General features: G+C 34.0%; 1 protein-coding gene across 1 annotated transcript in view; it reads left to right on the top strand.

The window, feature by feature from the left end:
• Window positions 1-17,786, top strand: part of LOC125067079 (kinesin-like protein KIF21A) — a 55,368-nt gene that overhangs the window by 28,202 nt on the left and 9,380 nt on the right. The window contains exons 4-15 of the mRNA XM_047675487.1: window positions 12,492-12,734; window positions 13,093-13,414; window positions 13,499-13,657; window positions 13,747-13,949; window positions 14,026-14,262; window positions 14,740-14,895; window positions 16,196-16,385; window positions 16,464-16,658; window positions 16,784-16,983; window positions 17,064-17,135; window positions 17,386-17,466; window positions 17,559-17,646. Of these exons, the coding sequence (XP_047531443.1) occupies window positions 12,492-12,734; window positions 13,093-13,414; window positions 13,499-13,657; window positions 13,747-13,949; window positions 14,026-14,262; window positions 14,740-14,895; window positions 16,196-16,385; window positions 16,464-16,658; window positions 16,784-16,983; window positions 17,064-17,135; window positions 17,386-17,466; window positions 17,559-17,646 (2,146 nt within the window). The remainder of the gene's footprint in view (window positions 1-12,491; window positions 12,735-13,092; window positions 13,415-13,498; window positions 13,658-13,746; window positions 13,950-14,025; window positions 14,263-14,739; window positions 14,896-16,195; window positions 16,386-16,463; window positions 16,659-16,783; window positions 16,984-17,063; window positions 17,136-17,385; window positions 17,467-17,558; window positions 17,647-17,786) is intronic.

Below are 17,786 nucleotides of genomic sequence, written 5' to 3'. Positions count from 1 at the left end.
TAAGCATTGACTATAAAAACACGTATAATATAAAAATATAATACAATATAATGATTAATTTTACGGAAGAACGTTCGTATTTAATACGTCAACCTTTATTTATGTAATTATGTTAACTGAAAAACTGAAACAAAACATAGTTTTTTCAATGATTATCTTTGAAATTGGTTTCAATGCTCTTAACGCAATCTACAAGTTTCATTCGTTGTTCCTTCGTTTGTTTCATTCGATTCTTATGAAAGAGATAACAGTAATCCTAGTCCTGCCAAATAAAGATGATGTACCTACGTCAAAATCGAAACAGTACTTCACTTGGAAACTTAATAGTACGTCTATAAAAGCAACAGTTGATATTTAAATGGTGTCCGAATTCCAAACCGCCTACTGCACTCCGTAATTGTTTTACAAAAACGTACCGATGACGAGTGCCGATCATGATTTGCATGTGGTGTCACAAACATAAAATGCGAATAGAATCCATTATTTCGATAAGCTAAAATAATCCTTATGTCATTTAAAATAGTGTTGAAATTATTATGTTCATCAACCAAGGTATTTGCTGGACCACCCACCTGATACGTAGCATACGATGGTATAGATCTATGCGTTAAAAAATACTTGTTTTAGTATGTAAAATATAGTAAAATCGTATTCCTTTGTTTGTTCTATATTTGAATAGTATATAACAACTCAAACTTTACTTAATAGTAGGGCAAGCTCATGAATGAAGGTTCTTTTTTTATGTAATAGATAGGTGCACTGGCAATTGGCCACCTGATATTAAGTTATTACTACCGCCCATAGACATTGGCGCTGGCAACAATATTGACCACTTCTTTCATCGTCAATGCGCCACAGACCTTGGGAAATAAGATGTTATGTATACTCTTGTGACTGTAGTTACACTGGCTCACTCGCATTTCAAACCGTAACACAACAGTATCAAGTATTGCTGTTTGACCCAGACGGGTTTATACAAAGCCCTGCCACCAAGTTGATCAACCACTCATCTTATATTCTACCGCCAAGGAGAAATACTTAGTATGGTTATGTTCCGATTTGAAGGTAGCCAGACTATGGACACAAGATATAAGATCTTACACAAAATTCTCGTTCACAAGATAGTTGGCGTATTGGAGTTGTAAGGGATGGTTAATATTATTAAGGTATGGATAAAATTTCATACGGCACTACTTCATTCGTCCGCCTTGTAGTAAGTAGAAGGCGACTTTAAATATAAAATGTGCTTTATTGAATTAGCCTGAAACATCAGGAGAGTTTTTTTCGGGAAAATTTACATTCGTCCGAATTCAATATTAATACTGTCACTGTCAAATAGTTTAAAACTATTGGAGCTTAATTAGACAATTAAATTGCACATTGCCTATGTCAATTAAATAAGATTGGAATGTATATATACTACATAAAATCAAAACTCTCTAGCTTTATAATCGTAATAAAGGAAAAGAAAAACCAATTTTTTAAAAAGATGATCCAAATTTTAATTTGAAATTCACATCTTAGCGCCCACGTGTAAAACACCATTTTCTATTTGAACGAAACAATACTCTTTTTTTTTGCTGACAGTATTACTATGTTGACCTCAAATATTGCGTAAGAAACGTAATCGATAAGGACCATGTCGTTTGGCGGTCGAATACCGGCTGGTGGAAACCATGACGGATTAGGTGCTAATTACGAATGCTTTTGTCTATGGAATCTTTGGCGAGAGATAATGGAAGCTATGAATAGAACTATCTTTACTTTTACAAAAATAAATGATAATTTATCTTAGTTATGGAAGCCAAGAAGACCCAGTGGCTTAAACGCGTGCATTTTAAACGATGATTGCGCGCAAACCTAGGCAAGGACCACTGTATTTTAATGTGCTTAATTAGTGTTTATAATTCGTCTCGTGCTCGGCGGTGAAGGAAAACATCGTGAGGAAACCTGCGTGTGCATTCATCAATCCGCATGGATTAGCTCCTAACATTCTCCTCGAAGGAAAGGAGGTCTTACCTCGAGTAGGACATTTTCGTGCTACCTTTACTTTAGTAATAGGTATGTGATATTAAAAAGTAAAAAAAACGTAAAATTTTAAAATTGTATGTGAATTTAATAATGTCATTTGTTCAAGGGATTAGAAAATTTGTTGGAATTGTTACAATCATATTGATAACAAACTGATACAGATGCTGTCTAAAATGGAACGCCCTTGCCTAGAAGATCTTACCTTTCTCAGATTATAAGGCTCAGGGATATTCTTACAATTAAACATATAGATCTAACGTGATTAGTATACAATTTATATTTTCTTGGAAAATGTAATCTAGAAAAATAAGCAAGGACATTTTTATCTCTAATTTAATATCCAAACAAAATGATTGTAAATGACAGCACGTTTTTTTTGTACAAAGAATCTTAGCTCTAACCTAGAGCCTACAGAAAACAATAGTCAACGCCTCGCATTATCATTAGTCTATCAACGGATTTCCGCTGCTTGAACAGGGCTCTTTATCAGGCTTACTAACCTTTACGTATACGGGCCAGTACTTGTAACCATTTGTTCTAGTCGCTTGCGTCGCTAAAATAATGGCATCACAACCTGACTTTGCCTGCAAATTTGTTATATCAAATTTTTGCCTTCTTCCCGTCAAGTGTTGAATAAATTATGAACGTTTTTATTGATTTCATACCTGGGGTTAAAATTTTTTAAATATTTATTATCTGCCGTATTATATAGGTAAAAAATAATAATAGAATCTTGGAACTATGTCGCAGTACCACGTACCAGGTCCTTTCTAAACCATGGAGATATCCACTTAAATACGCTCATCAAAAAAAAAAACATCAAAATCAGCCCAAGCATGTAAGAGAAGTGCAGTGGCAAACAATACAATATATGAAAATATTATCGGTATAAATTATAGTTGTTCATTCTTGTACACTGTGCTTAACTTTGCACAAAATATTTTTGTGTAGGTGCGTTGCAACAGGAAATAATCGCACAGCCAATCACACTGAAACAAATAAGGCATCCATTCATTAGCAGGTTTTAACTTGTTTTAATTGTAGTGCGAACATGTTTCTTTTGAAATAACAATAAAAATAATTGCAATAAGTATTGATTGTACTGTAAATATATTTTTTTACAACATTAAATTATTTATTACAACGGAACATTAAACAATATCCCACTGTTGACATTTTAAATAAACATTATAACATAATATCACTTTAGATTATTTATACATATATCTAGATATAGTGTCGCACTACAAAAGAACTAAAACAAATGAACGAACTTTATTATCTTGGTGTGCGTGACAGCTACGCTTGCCCACACGCACACCAATGCAATAACGCGTACTACTTTACTAGTTGCCTGTACTTAGTGGCCACTTTTTTTTTAAACGTTTTCATCTTTGACAACCTTTCTAAATGTATAAATAAACGTTGATGTTATTTAATACAATTTAATTCAATCGAAGCTTTATTTTGTTATTAGATTTTGATTAACATCGTCAATAAATAGTAAAAAGCAAAGACGCTCTCTGCCTCTGACTCCACTTCCGCCAATTTTTAATAGCACTAAAACTAGCACGAAAAAGGTTTTATCTTAGTAATCTCATCGTAGTTTTGAGCTCAATCAAACGCGGAAAAAGTTTTTATTCCGAAATCAAAACAAATTTAATCGAAAGATTCTTCAAACCAAGAAGATTGTTATGTTCTTATTACGGTGCATTGTTTGGTATATTAATAATATAAATAAAAACAATAACTAATGACTTGTTGAATAAAACATTTATGCAATCCTATTGTGTCATAATCTAATTAACGTGTCTAAGCTGACACATAAAAACTATCATTATACCAAAGATATAAGGCCTAATTTAGGTTGTATGGATATAATAATGCCATACTCTTTAGAGGACTTCTATGGCACTATGCGCCATAGTCCGTAGAAGGGCAGGCGGCGCGGGTTCCTTGATGTGTATCGTGGTCCGCGCATACCATGCCGTTTCCTACATACTAAACGATCCATGCTCCATGCTTGATTGCTATCCAGTTGACTCATTAGCGCATTGTGAGGTCGACTGACTGTGACATTGATTAATTAGTCTCCGTTTATAAACAATTTCCTATGTAGATTGAAAAAGTAGTGTAAAAACAAAGACAATTTCCTTAATACAACTATTATTGTGATCAGATAGCAATCTTGACAAAAAGTGTAACCAGTTTAAACTGGATTTGTTTGAATAAATACACCCGAAATGTTTCAAGCGTATTCCGAAAACTTAAGACGAATTTGCAATATTATATTTTTAACTAATAATTGCTTATATTCAATAATTATTTGATGAAGTAGATTTTGTATATTAATATATAAACTGGTTTATCTTTACAAGATAGAAGAGACATTCTTTAAAGATAGTGTATATATTAAAATAAAACTTTCGCTCATAAACAGTACTATAACATTATATTAAGTAACTATCCGAACCCGCGGCTTTACTTGCGGGTAATTTATAAAACTTTTTAGCACACAAATCTTAATCTCCACTTTGTATCTTTTGATTCCCCGTACAAAATTCTACACCCCTTTTCACACCCTTAAGAGATGATTTCTATCATAAAAACTAACCTATGGACTTAATATTTCCCCACGTAAACCAGCTCAACGTAATGGCATCTAAATCGGTTCAGCTGTTTAAGCGTGAAGATGTAAAAGACAGTTACATAGTATAGATTGAGAATATTCTCTAAGAAATGACTCGGAACTAAACAGACAGAACATGATCGTGAAATGACAGATAGAGAAGTGATCAAGTAGTCGAGTTAGTTTTCGCAAGCACGAGCATCTGGTCTCAACTATTTAACGAAATAACTCTGTTGTGATAGATAGTATTCATTCGAAAGCGTTGGTTTAGATTTCAGACGTAACAAAATCACAACAAATTAAATGAATGAATGATTGAATGAATGAAATGAAAAATGATTTATTTTCTTAAATCGTGTTAATAAACTTTATGTCAACGTCCCCAACTTTCTCTCTACATATGTCAATAAGCATACGACTTCCGTAACTCAATGAAAGTAATCAAAGAATAATATATAATATCTTAGATAAACAGGTATTATATTATCAATTACAGGTATGTATATTATTTATATAAACTTCAATCATTCAAACATTTTGATCTGACTTAAACATTACAGTCTGTGGCAGAAAGTATCATAAGAGTTGTTTCTCTGTATTATTTTCGATTTATTCAGATTGAATTCGATTAATCAAACTCTGTTGGTTTTACCGAATAAATATATATAGTATTTATTATTAAGATCGATTGTCACGTTGTACATTGTGTATATAGTATATATCTGTATCGAAATAGTAATCGATTTATTTAAATTTGTATTGCATCTCGAAAGTGCAATGGTGGTGCAATATTATCAGTATAAAATAAAATTCGCGATAGCTTTAGTATCTATGATAATAAGTCATTTACGGCAAGGCTGTCAAACCACAAACAATACCGATATAAAAAAAATTACCCAATAAAATATTTTGAAAAAACATTCGAAATATTTTTCTTTATTTTCAATATATATAAATAAAGCTAAATAAGAATATTAGTAATTCCTTAATTAATTTGGGCCTTTGCTACTAATTATTTTAAAAATAATTTAAAAAAATGAGTCTTCTCTTTGAGCATTTAATCATACACCAAATTGTAGTATAATTAAACGAAGCAAGTATAATGACTTGTACCAATAGTCTATGTCAATACTGCACACCCGAGCCCCAAGGCCGGTAGCGAGGTAATATTTGAGTTTGTAATATTTGTTTATTAGCATCGCAGCGTATTTATAAGAGGGTTGCGTTACTTGCGAACCTAATGACGTATGTATTAATATGAGTACCTAATCGTAACGTTTTAAACAAAACAAACAATAAAAAGTGCGAAAGTGTTTCGTCAGAATCGATGCACTCGCAAACGTGTTAAAAAATGTTACGTATTAACGTTGCATTCAAATTCGATTACGCAGTTATATTGTATTTCTACAATATCGTATATTTTTATATTATTTAATATAAACAATTTGTTTGTAATGGTTATTTATATTAGAGAAATAGTAACGTTATTGGAAAATTATTAGGTAATATTTAAAAGTAATAAAATCGAAAAAGAATAATAAAAATCTAGCAAATAAGCTGTAAAACCAAGGCAAAGAGTGTTTGCCTGTTGAGACTAAATTATACAACTAACAGAATGGTAATTTACCAATAGCAAATGTACTATATTAGTAGTCGCCCCCGGTTTCGATCGAATTTTAGGCGTTGATCGTCAGGTGTTTGGAGTAAAAAAGTAGGATATATCCTTCCTTAAAATTATTCCTTCATACTAAATTCTTCATATTTCATACTTCATCGAATTCAGTTCAATGGGTTTGGCCGTGAAAGAGCAACAGACAGACAGACGGAATTACTATCGTATTTATGATATTAGTATAGATTTTTGTTATTTGCGCAGGATCTTTGTCGAGTTTAAAACGCCCCTATATTTACATGGTTATTGTTAATTGAATCGTTCCAACTTTTATTTGTACATGGAATTGCACCGACAATAGCGTAATAGAGAGGGGTCTGGGTCGAACCATTGTTGTAGTTGGTAATGTCCACTTATAGAGAAATATATAGAGGGGAGCTATATATAGTTTAATCAACAGTTACAATACTATTACGGGCTTACTTATAAGGTTGTTCAACGTGTGCTTAGTTAAACACTGAGTTCTCTCTTTCTGTCGATATTGATTAACATACGAAAGAAAGTGACAGCATTGTTTATCTATCCCCTAATTATTATTTATAAATAAATACGTAAACATTACAGATTTATACAGGGGCATAAAAAATATCTTTTCTAAAACTACCGTCTCGTCATTAGTTTTACCGCAACACACGAATACTTTGTATTGAGCTTTTCCGGGAACAAAAAGGGTGGGTTAGTCAGTGTAATTACAGACACAAATATACGTCATATGGTTGTCGTCGCTTTGACGGTGTAAATACCACTATGAGAATACCGCATATTTCATGGGTGTCTATGAGCGAGAGCAATAACTTACCCTTATTCTCACACCATTTGCTCTAATTTGGGAATCATTTGTTCGTCTACCTTCTTAAAATAATAAATAAAAAAATATTATAAATTAGTTTCTTTTTTTCAGATTTAAAAATAAAAATATTAAAACGAATATCCAGAACTTTTGTTTTTTTTTTTTTTTAAATAAATAAATTTGTTAAACTTAATTGTTTTTAATTAAAACACTATTTTCACTTTGTACAAGTCTGTCCTATAAAAAACCGATTGTACCGGGTTTAAATCTGGGCAAGAAAAACACATTTCACGATTTAGTTTGTTTGCTCGAAGAAAATAATTCTATAAAGACGTAAAATAATGAATTCTAAACCTCATGTTTCGTGGCTGGCTCGTGTTTTATCCAGTATTTCAGGGGTACCTCTAACCTAAGCTTTGAAAAGAGCGGGTCAGCCAACTCGCCAGCTCCTGGAGCTAGACAAACTCGAGCCTGCTTATAAGTTTTTTTTCCTATGCACCTTGCCCCTCTAGCTACGCCACTGGAATTGTCGTGTCTTTCCAACCATAGTTTAGCAGCACATTGGGACAATCTCTTCGTCTTTCCTCTTAACACTTATTATGACAGTAATAAACGTCACAACAATTTCTTAGCTATTGTGTCTTGTTGACTGCCCTGAAAGTCCTAATAAAACAGGAGTCAATTACTTTATACCCCGTAACGAACCCAATCAATTTATTTTAAACCCAACAAAATTAAGTATTTCAAGTCGAAAATTCCTCATTTAAGTAAGAACTTTTAAAACGTCATTTTGCTTTTAATTAAACGTAAAGTCAATTATGCTTGATTAGATCTTATATTTTAGTATTTAATTAAACTAAGTAAACCTTTTTTACTAATTAGTAAAAATACCAGAACGCCTTGATTTGAATTGTTTAGAAACTCTTTACTGCGAATATCAAATAATTGTAATCACATTAAAAATTCGGAAAAATACAATTGAGCGTTTTAAAAACGCTTATCAACTAACTACTAGTAACCAAGGTAACTTATAAATTTGACAGTAAAATGAAAAATAATGTAGTCATATTTCATGTTTAAACGCTGATTATCTCTTACCAAATAAACGCTTAGTCAAAGTAAATTTAACACCATAAGATAAACACATACATTTATTTCGTGAGATTTATAATTTTCCATGCGGAAGTAAAACAGTAAAGCTTACCCCATACCGACACATTGATCGTAATTCGATGTAAAATTTTAGTATGTAGCTTAGCTTTACAGTGTCCTTGCGACGCGATTGTCTTACCGTTTTGTTGTGGTCGTACTAATTAGCTATCGGTAAATATGAAGTCACGTCTGTGGGAGGCTTTATGTTCGTGTGTGTCCTCTTATTGGCACGGGGCCAATTAAATATTTCCTTTTATGTCCGTCGCAACGGATGTAGCTGTTAATTTGATTTCGACGTGTTTTTATGTCATTATTGACACTTTAATGGAATCGATTTTATGCTTTTAATTTAACTTCAAAGCTGTTTTATGTATTAAAACAATTGAACAAGATAAACAAAATCAAATGGTAAAGGTTAAGTTAGACCATAAAGTAATTTTGATACTTGTGAAGTATTAACAAAAGTATGTGCTCGTCTCGTTTTATCCTTCTTGAATTTGAACAGAAATAGTCGATTAAAAAAGGAAAGAAAACAATAATAGTTTAATAGTTTATTAATATAATTTTATTATTAATATAAAACTACTTTTTTAAATATTTTAACTATAATTTGACGTTATAAAAAACGCTTATATCTTTTCATGGGAGTCTTCTTGCTTCATACCAAATTTATTTACGTTCGTAACAAACAGACAGACAGAATTAAACATTTTTCACATTCATATTAGTATTGATAGAATATTTACGCTGTTGGTTACGGTCCTGCTTTTTAGAGTCGTCTTGTGTAATTATTTTATCTCCTCAATAAACGGACTATCTAATAGCAAAAATACTTTTACGAATAGAGCCTGTGGACCTCCAGATTAAGCAACTTAACCATACAAACTCAAGCTTTATAATATATTATCCAAATCCGGCAGACATACATAGTCTGTACATACTTACTAATTGTCATATCAATCGGTTGAACGGTGTAGTAGTTGATGCGATGCTGCGCCACCTATGCAATGGATGTTATATAAAACTTTTCCATTAGAAAAATAATATTTACATTAGATAATTTGTAAGGCAAAACGGTGTCCAACTTTATTAATCTCAAACAGATAGCAGCATCCAATTAAATGTATAAGATACTTGTGTAAAAATATAGCCCCTAAGAGAACAAAGATATTCCATATTTCATAACAATGTTGTTGTCACACGTAAATCCGACTGTTACCTTAGTTCTGAGTCATAATAGACTAATAGATTCTGTCTAAAACGATAAAATGATAATATTGTACCTGCCATGTTCATACAGAGGCGCCTGAGTACGTAAAGACTATATTTTTACAACAAAACATAGCTCAAGCAACATTGAACGTTATGTCATGCTCTATGTGGTATATTATTGCATCAATTATTACGTTACTTTACACTATAGTGTTATTGTATGTTATCGCCGTTGTCATGATAATCCTTACGCTTCAGATAAAGTGATAAGGTATGATAACAATGACCGAAGTGGCCAAACAATATATTTGCATTTTTAATGACCTTCGACACTCCTACGAAAACATTGGAAAAATCATTTTATTCGACGCATTTGGTTTAAAGTATCGCTTATTATTGGCTACAAATTTTATATCAGCCTATAAATGTCCCGAACACCAACCCAAAACCTCATTATACACACATACATATTTCAATAAATGTAGTCTCCTTAAATTACTCCCAAATAACTCTACCATCACATGGACCTAATAAATATATGAACTAATAAACTAACTGAAATGTTTGTAAAGTTAATAATATTTAAGGAAATTTAAACTATAATAAAGATTGATGAACTTTGCCGATGCTACATCTAATTTGTGTCGTACTGTACCAACAACATAACACTGGATTGTATCTAAAAAACCTAGTAACTTATTTTTGCACGACCCACAGGATTTATATCTCGGACTTCTGCGGCTTTATATTTATGTATATATAACGGCTTAAATGAGTCGAGATGAGCCAGTGGTTAGAACGGGTGCATCTTAACCGATGATTTCGGGTTCAAACCCAGGCAGGCACCACTGAAATTTCATGTGCTTAATTTGTGTTTATAATTCATCTCGTGCTCGGCGGTGAAGGAAAACATCGTGAAGAAACCTGCATGTGTCTAATTTCAACGAAATTCTGCCACATGTGTATTCCGCCAACCCGCCTTGGAGCAGCGTGGTGGAATATGCTCCAAACCTTCTCCTCAAAGGAGAGGAGGCCTTTATCCCAGCAGTGGGACTTTTACGGGCTGCTAATGCTAAAAAATAACGCCTTAAAACCAACGAAGACAATACAATAATTTTGTTATTAAAATAAATATATCATTAATAATAAATGACAAAACACGTAAAATAATATTTTGTTCGAGCTAAATTATTGATTATAATTTTTGAATGACACGAGTGAATCGTAAGGTCGGCTTACGAAAATGATTAATAGCTTATGTATGTTTAATAAATACGTTCGATAAATAAAATTACAAATTATTAAAGTAGCGTACCGACCACGTGGTATTCTCTGAACAAGTTTAATCTTCGTTTTATTCATATTGAGTGTAATACGCGTTAACATACGTAAAGCCTTGTGCGCATGATCACGCTGCGCACACGCAGTTTTTATAACTCACGTATAATAATCCGATGTCCTTCTATACCGGACCATATTATCGTAAACAATTTTGTATGAAACCCCATATAAAGATGAATTAGAAACAATGGCAAACATCTAAATTGCCTAAAAATAACTATAATTACATGGTAGACTTGGCGTCAGGCTTGTTCGGTAGATGATCATTCATCACATGTTCCTTTTTTTCCGGGTTGAAGGTTAAATTCTTCTTCTGGTGCCTCTTCGACTAGCAAAGACTGTATATATCGAAGGTTGAATTAGAATAAATACAGGCACCAAGGACTTACTTAACATCTTAGTTCCCAATTCTCAATGACGACATATTGTACGGTTAATATTTCTGTCTTAGTGAGCAATTTGACAGACAGTCTTCATATTTGAAAAAAAATAGTTATATATATATATTAATTTTCTACAAAGCAACTCGGTAATCGGTATTTTAACTTTTCCTAGACTATCTGCAATGAGTCTTACTCTCGCTTACTAGTATTACCTAAATAAATTGTGAGAACAAAAGCATTCTTTTCGAGATTGCTTTTTAAATTCTGAGGAATATTTATCTTTTTAAATGTCTTACTTTCACGATTGTTTTATTTTATCAGATCGGACGTAGATCCATCATGAAAGAAATACCTTTCCATTCTCTATTAGAGAAATGTTATTGTGCAGACAAACTATTTGATAATGACTGATTCCACAAAACACTGGTCACTTTTTCTCATGGTTAAATCATGATTTTATCTTCCAAAGCGAGGAAGTTGTCTGGATCTTTGAGATTATAGATAACGAAGGAAATAAAAAAAAAACATCTTTTACATATTTTATTAGAAGATATTTTATCTGAAGCAAAGACTGTTTTATTTACTGTTAATAGTTATCGACATATTTATTATCATACAGAATGAAAAAATAAAGGGCTTATAATGCCATTTGAACAATCAAGCAATTCATTATATTACGTCAAATATATTTCCCGAAATGTGTTAATAGTCTGCATGTCATTGTCAACACGTTTTGTATGCAAACGCAATAATGCGTACGAATCCTAATTGATGGCGTGTCTATACAACGTACTCGCGTATTGTGGTCACGCCCGCGACATCACAGACGGGGAGACGCCAGGCGGCAGGCGAAGTGCCGTTAAAATTGCGCGTGCGACTTGCGGGACCGCTCGCATCGAGGTTATGCTTCTAATAGCTTAATAGAGCCTTAGCTCGCGGATCTACGAGCTTACTGTAATCTATATAATATACTTATTCTATTTTTAAATTAGATACGTCTCTATATGAACCAATCATCATCAAAAATAATAGACGGTATATAATTTCATAGTAAGATATACATATATATATAAAATTACCGACAGGTTATGGAGAATGCATACTACGAGTATTAGCGAAACGCTTTCGAAACATTATTAACCAATAAACAATAATTGCTCGATAACATTCAACGAAGTAACAATTATTCCAATAGTTTTAGACACTGATATATTTTTTTACACATATCCTTAAATTGATATTTATGGAAAATCTTAATTAATTTTATTATTTTTATTTCAGACTGGGTCTGGAAAGACCTACACGATGGGGAGTGGGTGGGAAGGCGAGGTTGTGGATGAAGAAAAGAGGGGCATTATACCCCGAGCCATCCGGGACCTCTTCGCTGGTGCTGACGAAAGAGCAGAGATTGCGCGCTCTCAAGGACAGCTCCCACCTGAATTCTCAGTTCAAGCTCAGTTCATAGAATTGTACAACGAAGATATAGTAGACTTACTCGACCCGGCCAAGGATCCCTTCGCAAAGGTGAGTGACTCCTATACCTATTTAAAATGTGGACGTGTTTTTTTAAAGACTTACGTTATTATCCAATAACATGTTAAATTTGCATATAAATTATTTTTTTTGCCTATTGAACTAACACACGGGCAGTATTTTTAAAGGTTTTAACTTATTTTATATATGAATGATTGTAATAATATTCACGCAACGTCACGAAAAATACTAAGAATTGAAGGCCAAGGTTTAACAGGCATCAAAACACGCAAAACTCGCAAACAAAAGAATTTTCACAAAATTATGTGTTTAGGTAGCACCAAATAACCCAGTTTTGTTTTAACATATATATTGTAAAGTATAATTGAACAAATCGTGTATTTTTTAGGGTAGTCTTAGGATAACCGAGGATGGTTGTGGCGGTGTACGGATAGTGGGAGCCTCTATGCGCGCAGTGAGAGGTGTTAAGGAAGCACTTGGTGCTCTAAGAGCCGGTGCTCTTGCTCGTACTACAGCAGCCACTAACATGAACTCGTCGTCGTCGAGATCACACGCAGTATTCACACTTTTACTCAGACAGAGACGGCTCGCTGCTGACCAAGAGGGTGTAGATCGAGAAACAGATGGCGAAACTCCTGAACAATATGAGACACTAACTGCCAAGTTCCACTTCGTTGATTTGGCTGGCTCTGAACGTCTTAAGCGGACTGGTAGGTGCTTTCACTCCCATAACAAAATTGCGCACAGGCAACAAAATTAAACGGTCTAAATAATAACGTTTGTGCATATTTTAGGCGCTACTGGCGAAAGAGCTCGGGAAGGAATATCAATAAATTGTGGTTTGCTCGCACTGGGAAATGTGATATCAGCGTTAGGTGATAAGTCGCGAAGAGTTTTACACGTGCCTTATCGAGATTCAAAGTTGACGAGGCTTTTACAGGATTCACTTGGAGGTAAATTTTGAAGTTATTATGAGTAATATATATACTATATTTTTTCAGAATAATGTTTCGTAACAATAAATGTGTATTTTGTTTTTTAGGTAACAGCAATACCGTGATGATAGCGTGCGTGTCTCCGAGTGATAGAGACTTTATGGAAACATTAAATACATTAAAGTACGCCAATCGTGCGCGCAATATAAAGAACCGCTGTGTTGTGAATCAAGATCTGACGTCGCGAACTATTAGCCAACTTCGACATGAGGTTGCACGATTGCAGCTCGAATTGGCCGAATATAAACAAGTATGAGAAATGTTTGTTAGAGTTATAATACATTTTAACTTGGTTATTGTTTCCTAAATTGGTAATTGTTTTCTAGGGCAAAAGAGTTGTATCTGAGAATGGTCAAGAAGGATGGAGTGATGTGGTTCAAGAAAACGCCATACTGAATGCTGAAGTAGAGTCCCTCAGGCGCAGAGTGAAGGCTATGCAAGGTACAATAGAACAACTATCAGCGAGGAACAGTGAGCTGGTGGCTGAAAAAGCGTTAGGTACATGGGCTCCTAAAGACGGCAGTCCTGACTCGACGGATTGTTCTTTAACAGCTTTAGTACAGGTATATTATTTTTATATTTATATTAACGACCTTTTCATCTAAACCCTTAAGATTTTAACGGAGTTAAGGCAAATTATAACATTTTCCAAAACTTCATACACTCAATATTACTCTTAATATATGAAAAAAAAAACAGTTCACAGAGAAAGTCCTACAATACATTAAATATTGCTAATAAATGAATAAGAAATTTTACTTGCCACAATTATTTTATTTAGTTTTATTAATCGAAGTCATTTAAATCAAGCAACAAATCAGCAAAACGCATTTTTTCAAGTTTTTGTAACAAAATAATACTCAAAATATGTTTACTCTCCAATAGTAAGATTTCAGCCAGAATATCGTATATATCGACTACGACATGCGACCTTATTATATCAACTAACATAATTGCTTAATTGGACTAATTAAAGAGACCTAAATTAAAATTGATTCACATACTCTTAAGTATAGATAATTATTAGCCATTATTTCCAGGGCTATGTCACTGAAATCGAGGACTTGCGAGCTCAACTAATGGAATCGAATGCCTTATACGAGGCCAGCAGAAAGCGCGAAACACGAACAAGACACGATTCATCGTTGTTCGATGCTTCTACTATACTGGATGACGCCAAACGAGAGCTTTACAAGGTAAATATCAGGCTAATATTTTGAATACAAAAATATTAAAATCATAATGTACTTATATTTTATTTATTAAATAATAAATATAATGAAATTAAATTGTTATTTAAATCCCGTGTGATTTAAAACAATGACAAAAATATATGTATAAAATAAATCGGCATATAAAAGAAAGAGATAGATAAAAAGAGATAGAGAGGGCAAGATCACAAGGGGCATGACGCTTTTTCTTTTCGTGACGATTTCTGCCAATTAACATAAAAGCCGCGCAAAAGAAATTCGTTCCAAAAAAAAAAACACAACATAAACACACAAAAATGAAAAAAATTTCATTGACAAACGTTTTAAAATTACTGTCCGTATACAGTTAGTTTAACTGTATTCAATTGAAACTATAATTACAATGACCCAAAATTTTGGAAAACGGAACGCAATCTGAATATGTAATGTTTTAATAATGCAATGACTAAGCAACAGTGCATACTAACTATAATTGAACGAAATCAAAGATAATGAAACGGATCATAAAAAATACAACTAGCCTATTGTCTCGATTATTTATTAAAAAGTTATTAAAGGATCTTTGCCTAAAAAAATTAAAAAAAAACATGCATTTAGTATAATATGTAAATTTAAGTTTTATCGAATTACAAACCCTTGACAATTTAAGGCTACCTTTAGTAATTCATTTTATCAATAATTTCATATTTTGCACAAAGAAATAATATTTTGTGCTAAGATGGACGATAAGCACAATGGTCATAGTACTCACCAGTTTCTGAAACGCTTATCAAATGCAAATTAGTTAATTTTACTTTAACAAAGTTTCAGAAACTTGACTATACTTTCCTAGTATATTTAAAATCATAAGGTATTTTATATGACAAATGTCTCGCTTTGTTTATTATTTAATTTGTAAACCTAAACAATATATACGTTATATATAGGTATTTAATACATACCGTAACGTAGGTATATATAACAATTGTAATGACGATCTATGGAACGGCATAAAAGTTGATGTAAAGTAAAGTTCAGCCTGTAAATGTTCCTAAGGTATCCTCCCCCTTTGAGGAAAAGGTTTTAAACTTAATTCCACCACGGCGTTCCAATGCGGGTTTTCATGGAAATTAGACACATGCAGGTTTCCTCAACGCCGAGAACTAGATAATTATAAACACAAATTATGATTACAAAGTACGTGAAAAAACCTACAATAATCGGTTAAGATGCACACGTTCGATATCGTAGCATATATACTAAGGATTTATAAAAATATAGTTAATTACTATTATATGTCTTGTAGGAGAAAGAATTGTTAGCGAGGAGTATGGGTGAGCTGGAATTCCAACGAAAATTGACGGACAGTTCAGGAGCACAACCAATAGGAGAACGAGAGCGAGCGGAGGGAGAGAGCGCTGGAGACTCGGACCCCTCGGACAATGATGGTGATCAGGACCAGGAAGCTAGTGACTCAGATGACGATGAGGCTAACGGTACGCGTTAACAAAATAGTTACTATTAAATGGAAGTACTATTAAGCTCAATTACAACTCATAGTTATCAATCTGCAGGTCAACGTATACTGTCGGAGCAGCTGGCGGCGTTAAGCGAAGACATCGACACGAAAGCGAGGCTCGTGGAACAGCTTGAAGCGTCGCAGCGGAGACTCGCAGCGCTGCGCACGCACTACGAGCAGCGCCTCGACCAGCTGCACGCGCAGATACGCGCCACGGGCGACGAGCGCGACAAGGTGCTGGCCTCGCTCGGTGAGTACACGCCTCCTTCTCCACTCCATGCTACGGGATAGGATTATAATTTTTCGTAGCGAATTACATACGTATATAATTTTTAAATTAAAATTATCTACTCTAAATCTGTCTCGTCCGTGCAGCGTCGCAGTCGTCGCCGCCGACGGACAAGCTGAAGCGCGTGAAGGAGGAGTACGAGCGGCGCGTGAGCAGCATGTCGCGCGAGCTGCGGCGGCTGCAGGCGGCGCAGCGCGAGCACGCGCGCCTGCAGCGCTCGCAGCAGCACACCGCGCACCAGATACACGCGCTGCGCAACGAGCTCACCAACCTCAAGCGCGATAAGGTCGGACGCGAGCGACTCCACGCACTTTTTGTTCTACTATTGAAGTGCAGGCAATAACAAAATGGTTTAAACTGTTTCAGGTTAAATTAGTGCAGCGCATGCGTGCTGAATCTAAACGACACGCGCAAGCAGAAGCCGCGCGGGCCAAAGAGGTACGAAAGTACTAACTATAAAGTGTCATCATATCGCCCTGAACCTTATCTCTTTCATGGCCAGTTTCTTGCTGGCGGGCTTGTTTCTCGCCATCATACGACTGAGTGCTGATAATATTAATGCCTTGGATATCTAAATTTCAAAATACTAACACATTGAAATTTGATTGCAATATTCTTATCTGCTGGAAGCCACGGCTACGGGCTTTTATAAACACTCAATTCATACAAACTTTTTCTTTAAATTCAGGTCGCACAACTACGGAAAGAATCTCGTAAAAATGCTAATTTGATCAGAAGCTTAGAAGCGGAAACAAGACTGAAAGAACAAGTGAGTTGTAACGATATCGTGAGGTTAAAATATTCTTGAATAATTCATGTCTTTTTTTAAGTTAAATATCATTATTTTCTTATTCGTAACAGGTGTTGAAACGGAAACAGGAAGAAGTCTCATTATTAAGGAGAGGTCACCGAGATAAACTCAGTAGTCGGGCTGCTGGACGATTACACGGTAATAATAAAATCTCTGTTTATTTTGACTTAAAATAACGTTCTTTTTTTGGTGCTCAAAAAACTCTTATATCATTACATATTAATTAGTTTGAGTAATGATAATTAGCCTAAGTGATATAATAAATTAAAGAAAATCTA

This window comes from Vanessa atalanta, chromosome 1 (assembly GCF_905147765.1).
Source record: "Vanessa atalanta chromosome 1, ilVanAtal1.2, whole genome shotgun sequence".
Classification (NCBI taxonomy): domain Eukaryota; kingdom Metazoa; phylum Arthropoda; class Insecta; order Lepidoptera; family Nymphalidae; genus Vanessa; species Vanessa atalanta.
This window is presented reverse-complemented; position numbering and strand designations above follow the sequence as displayed.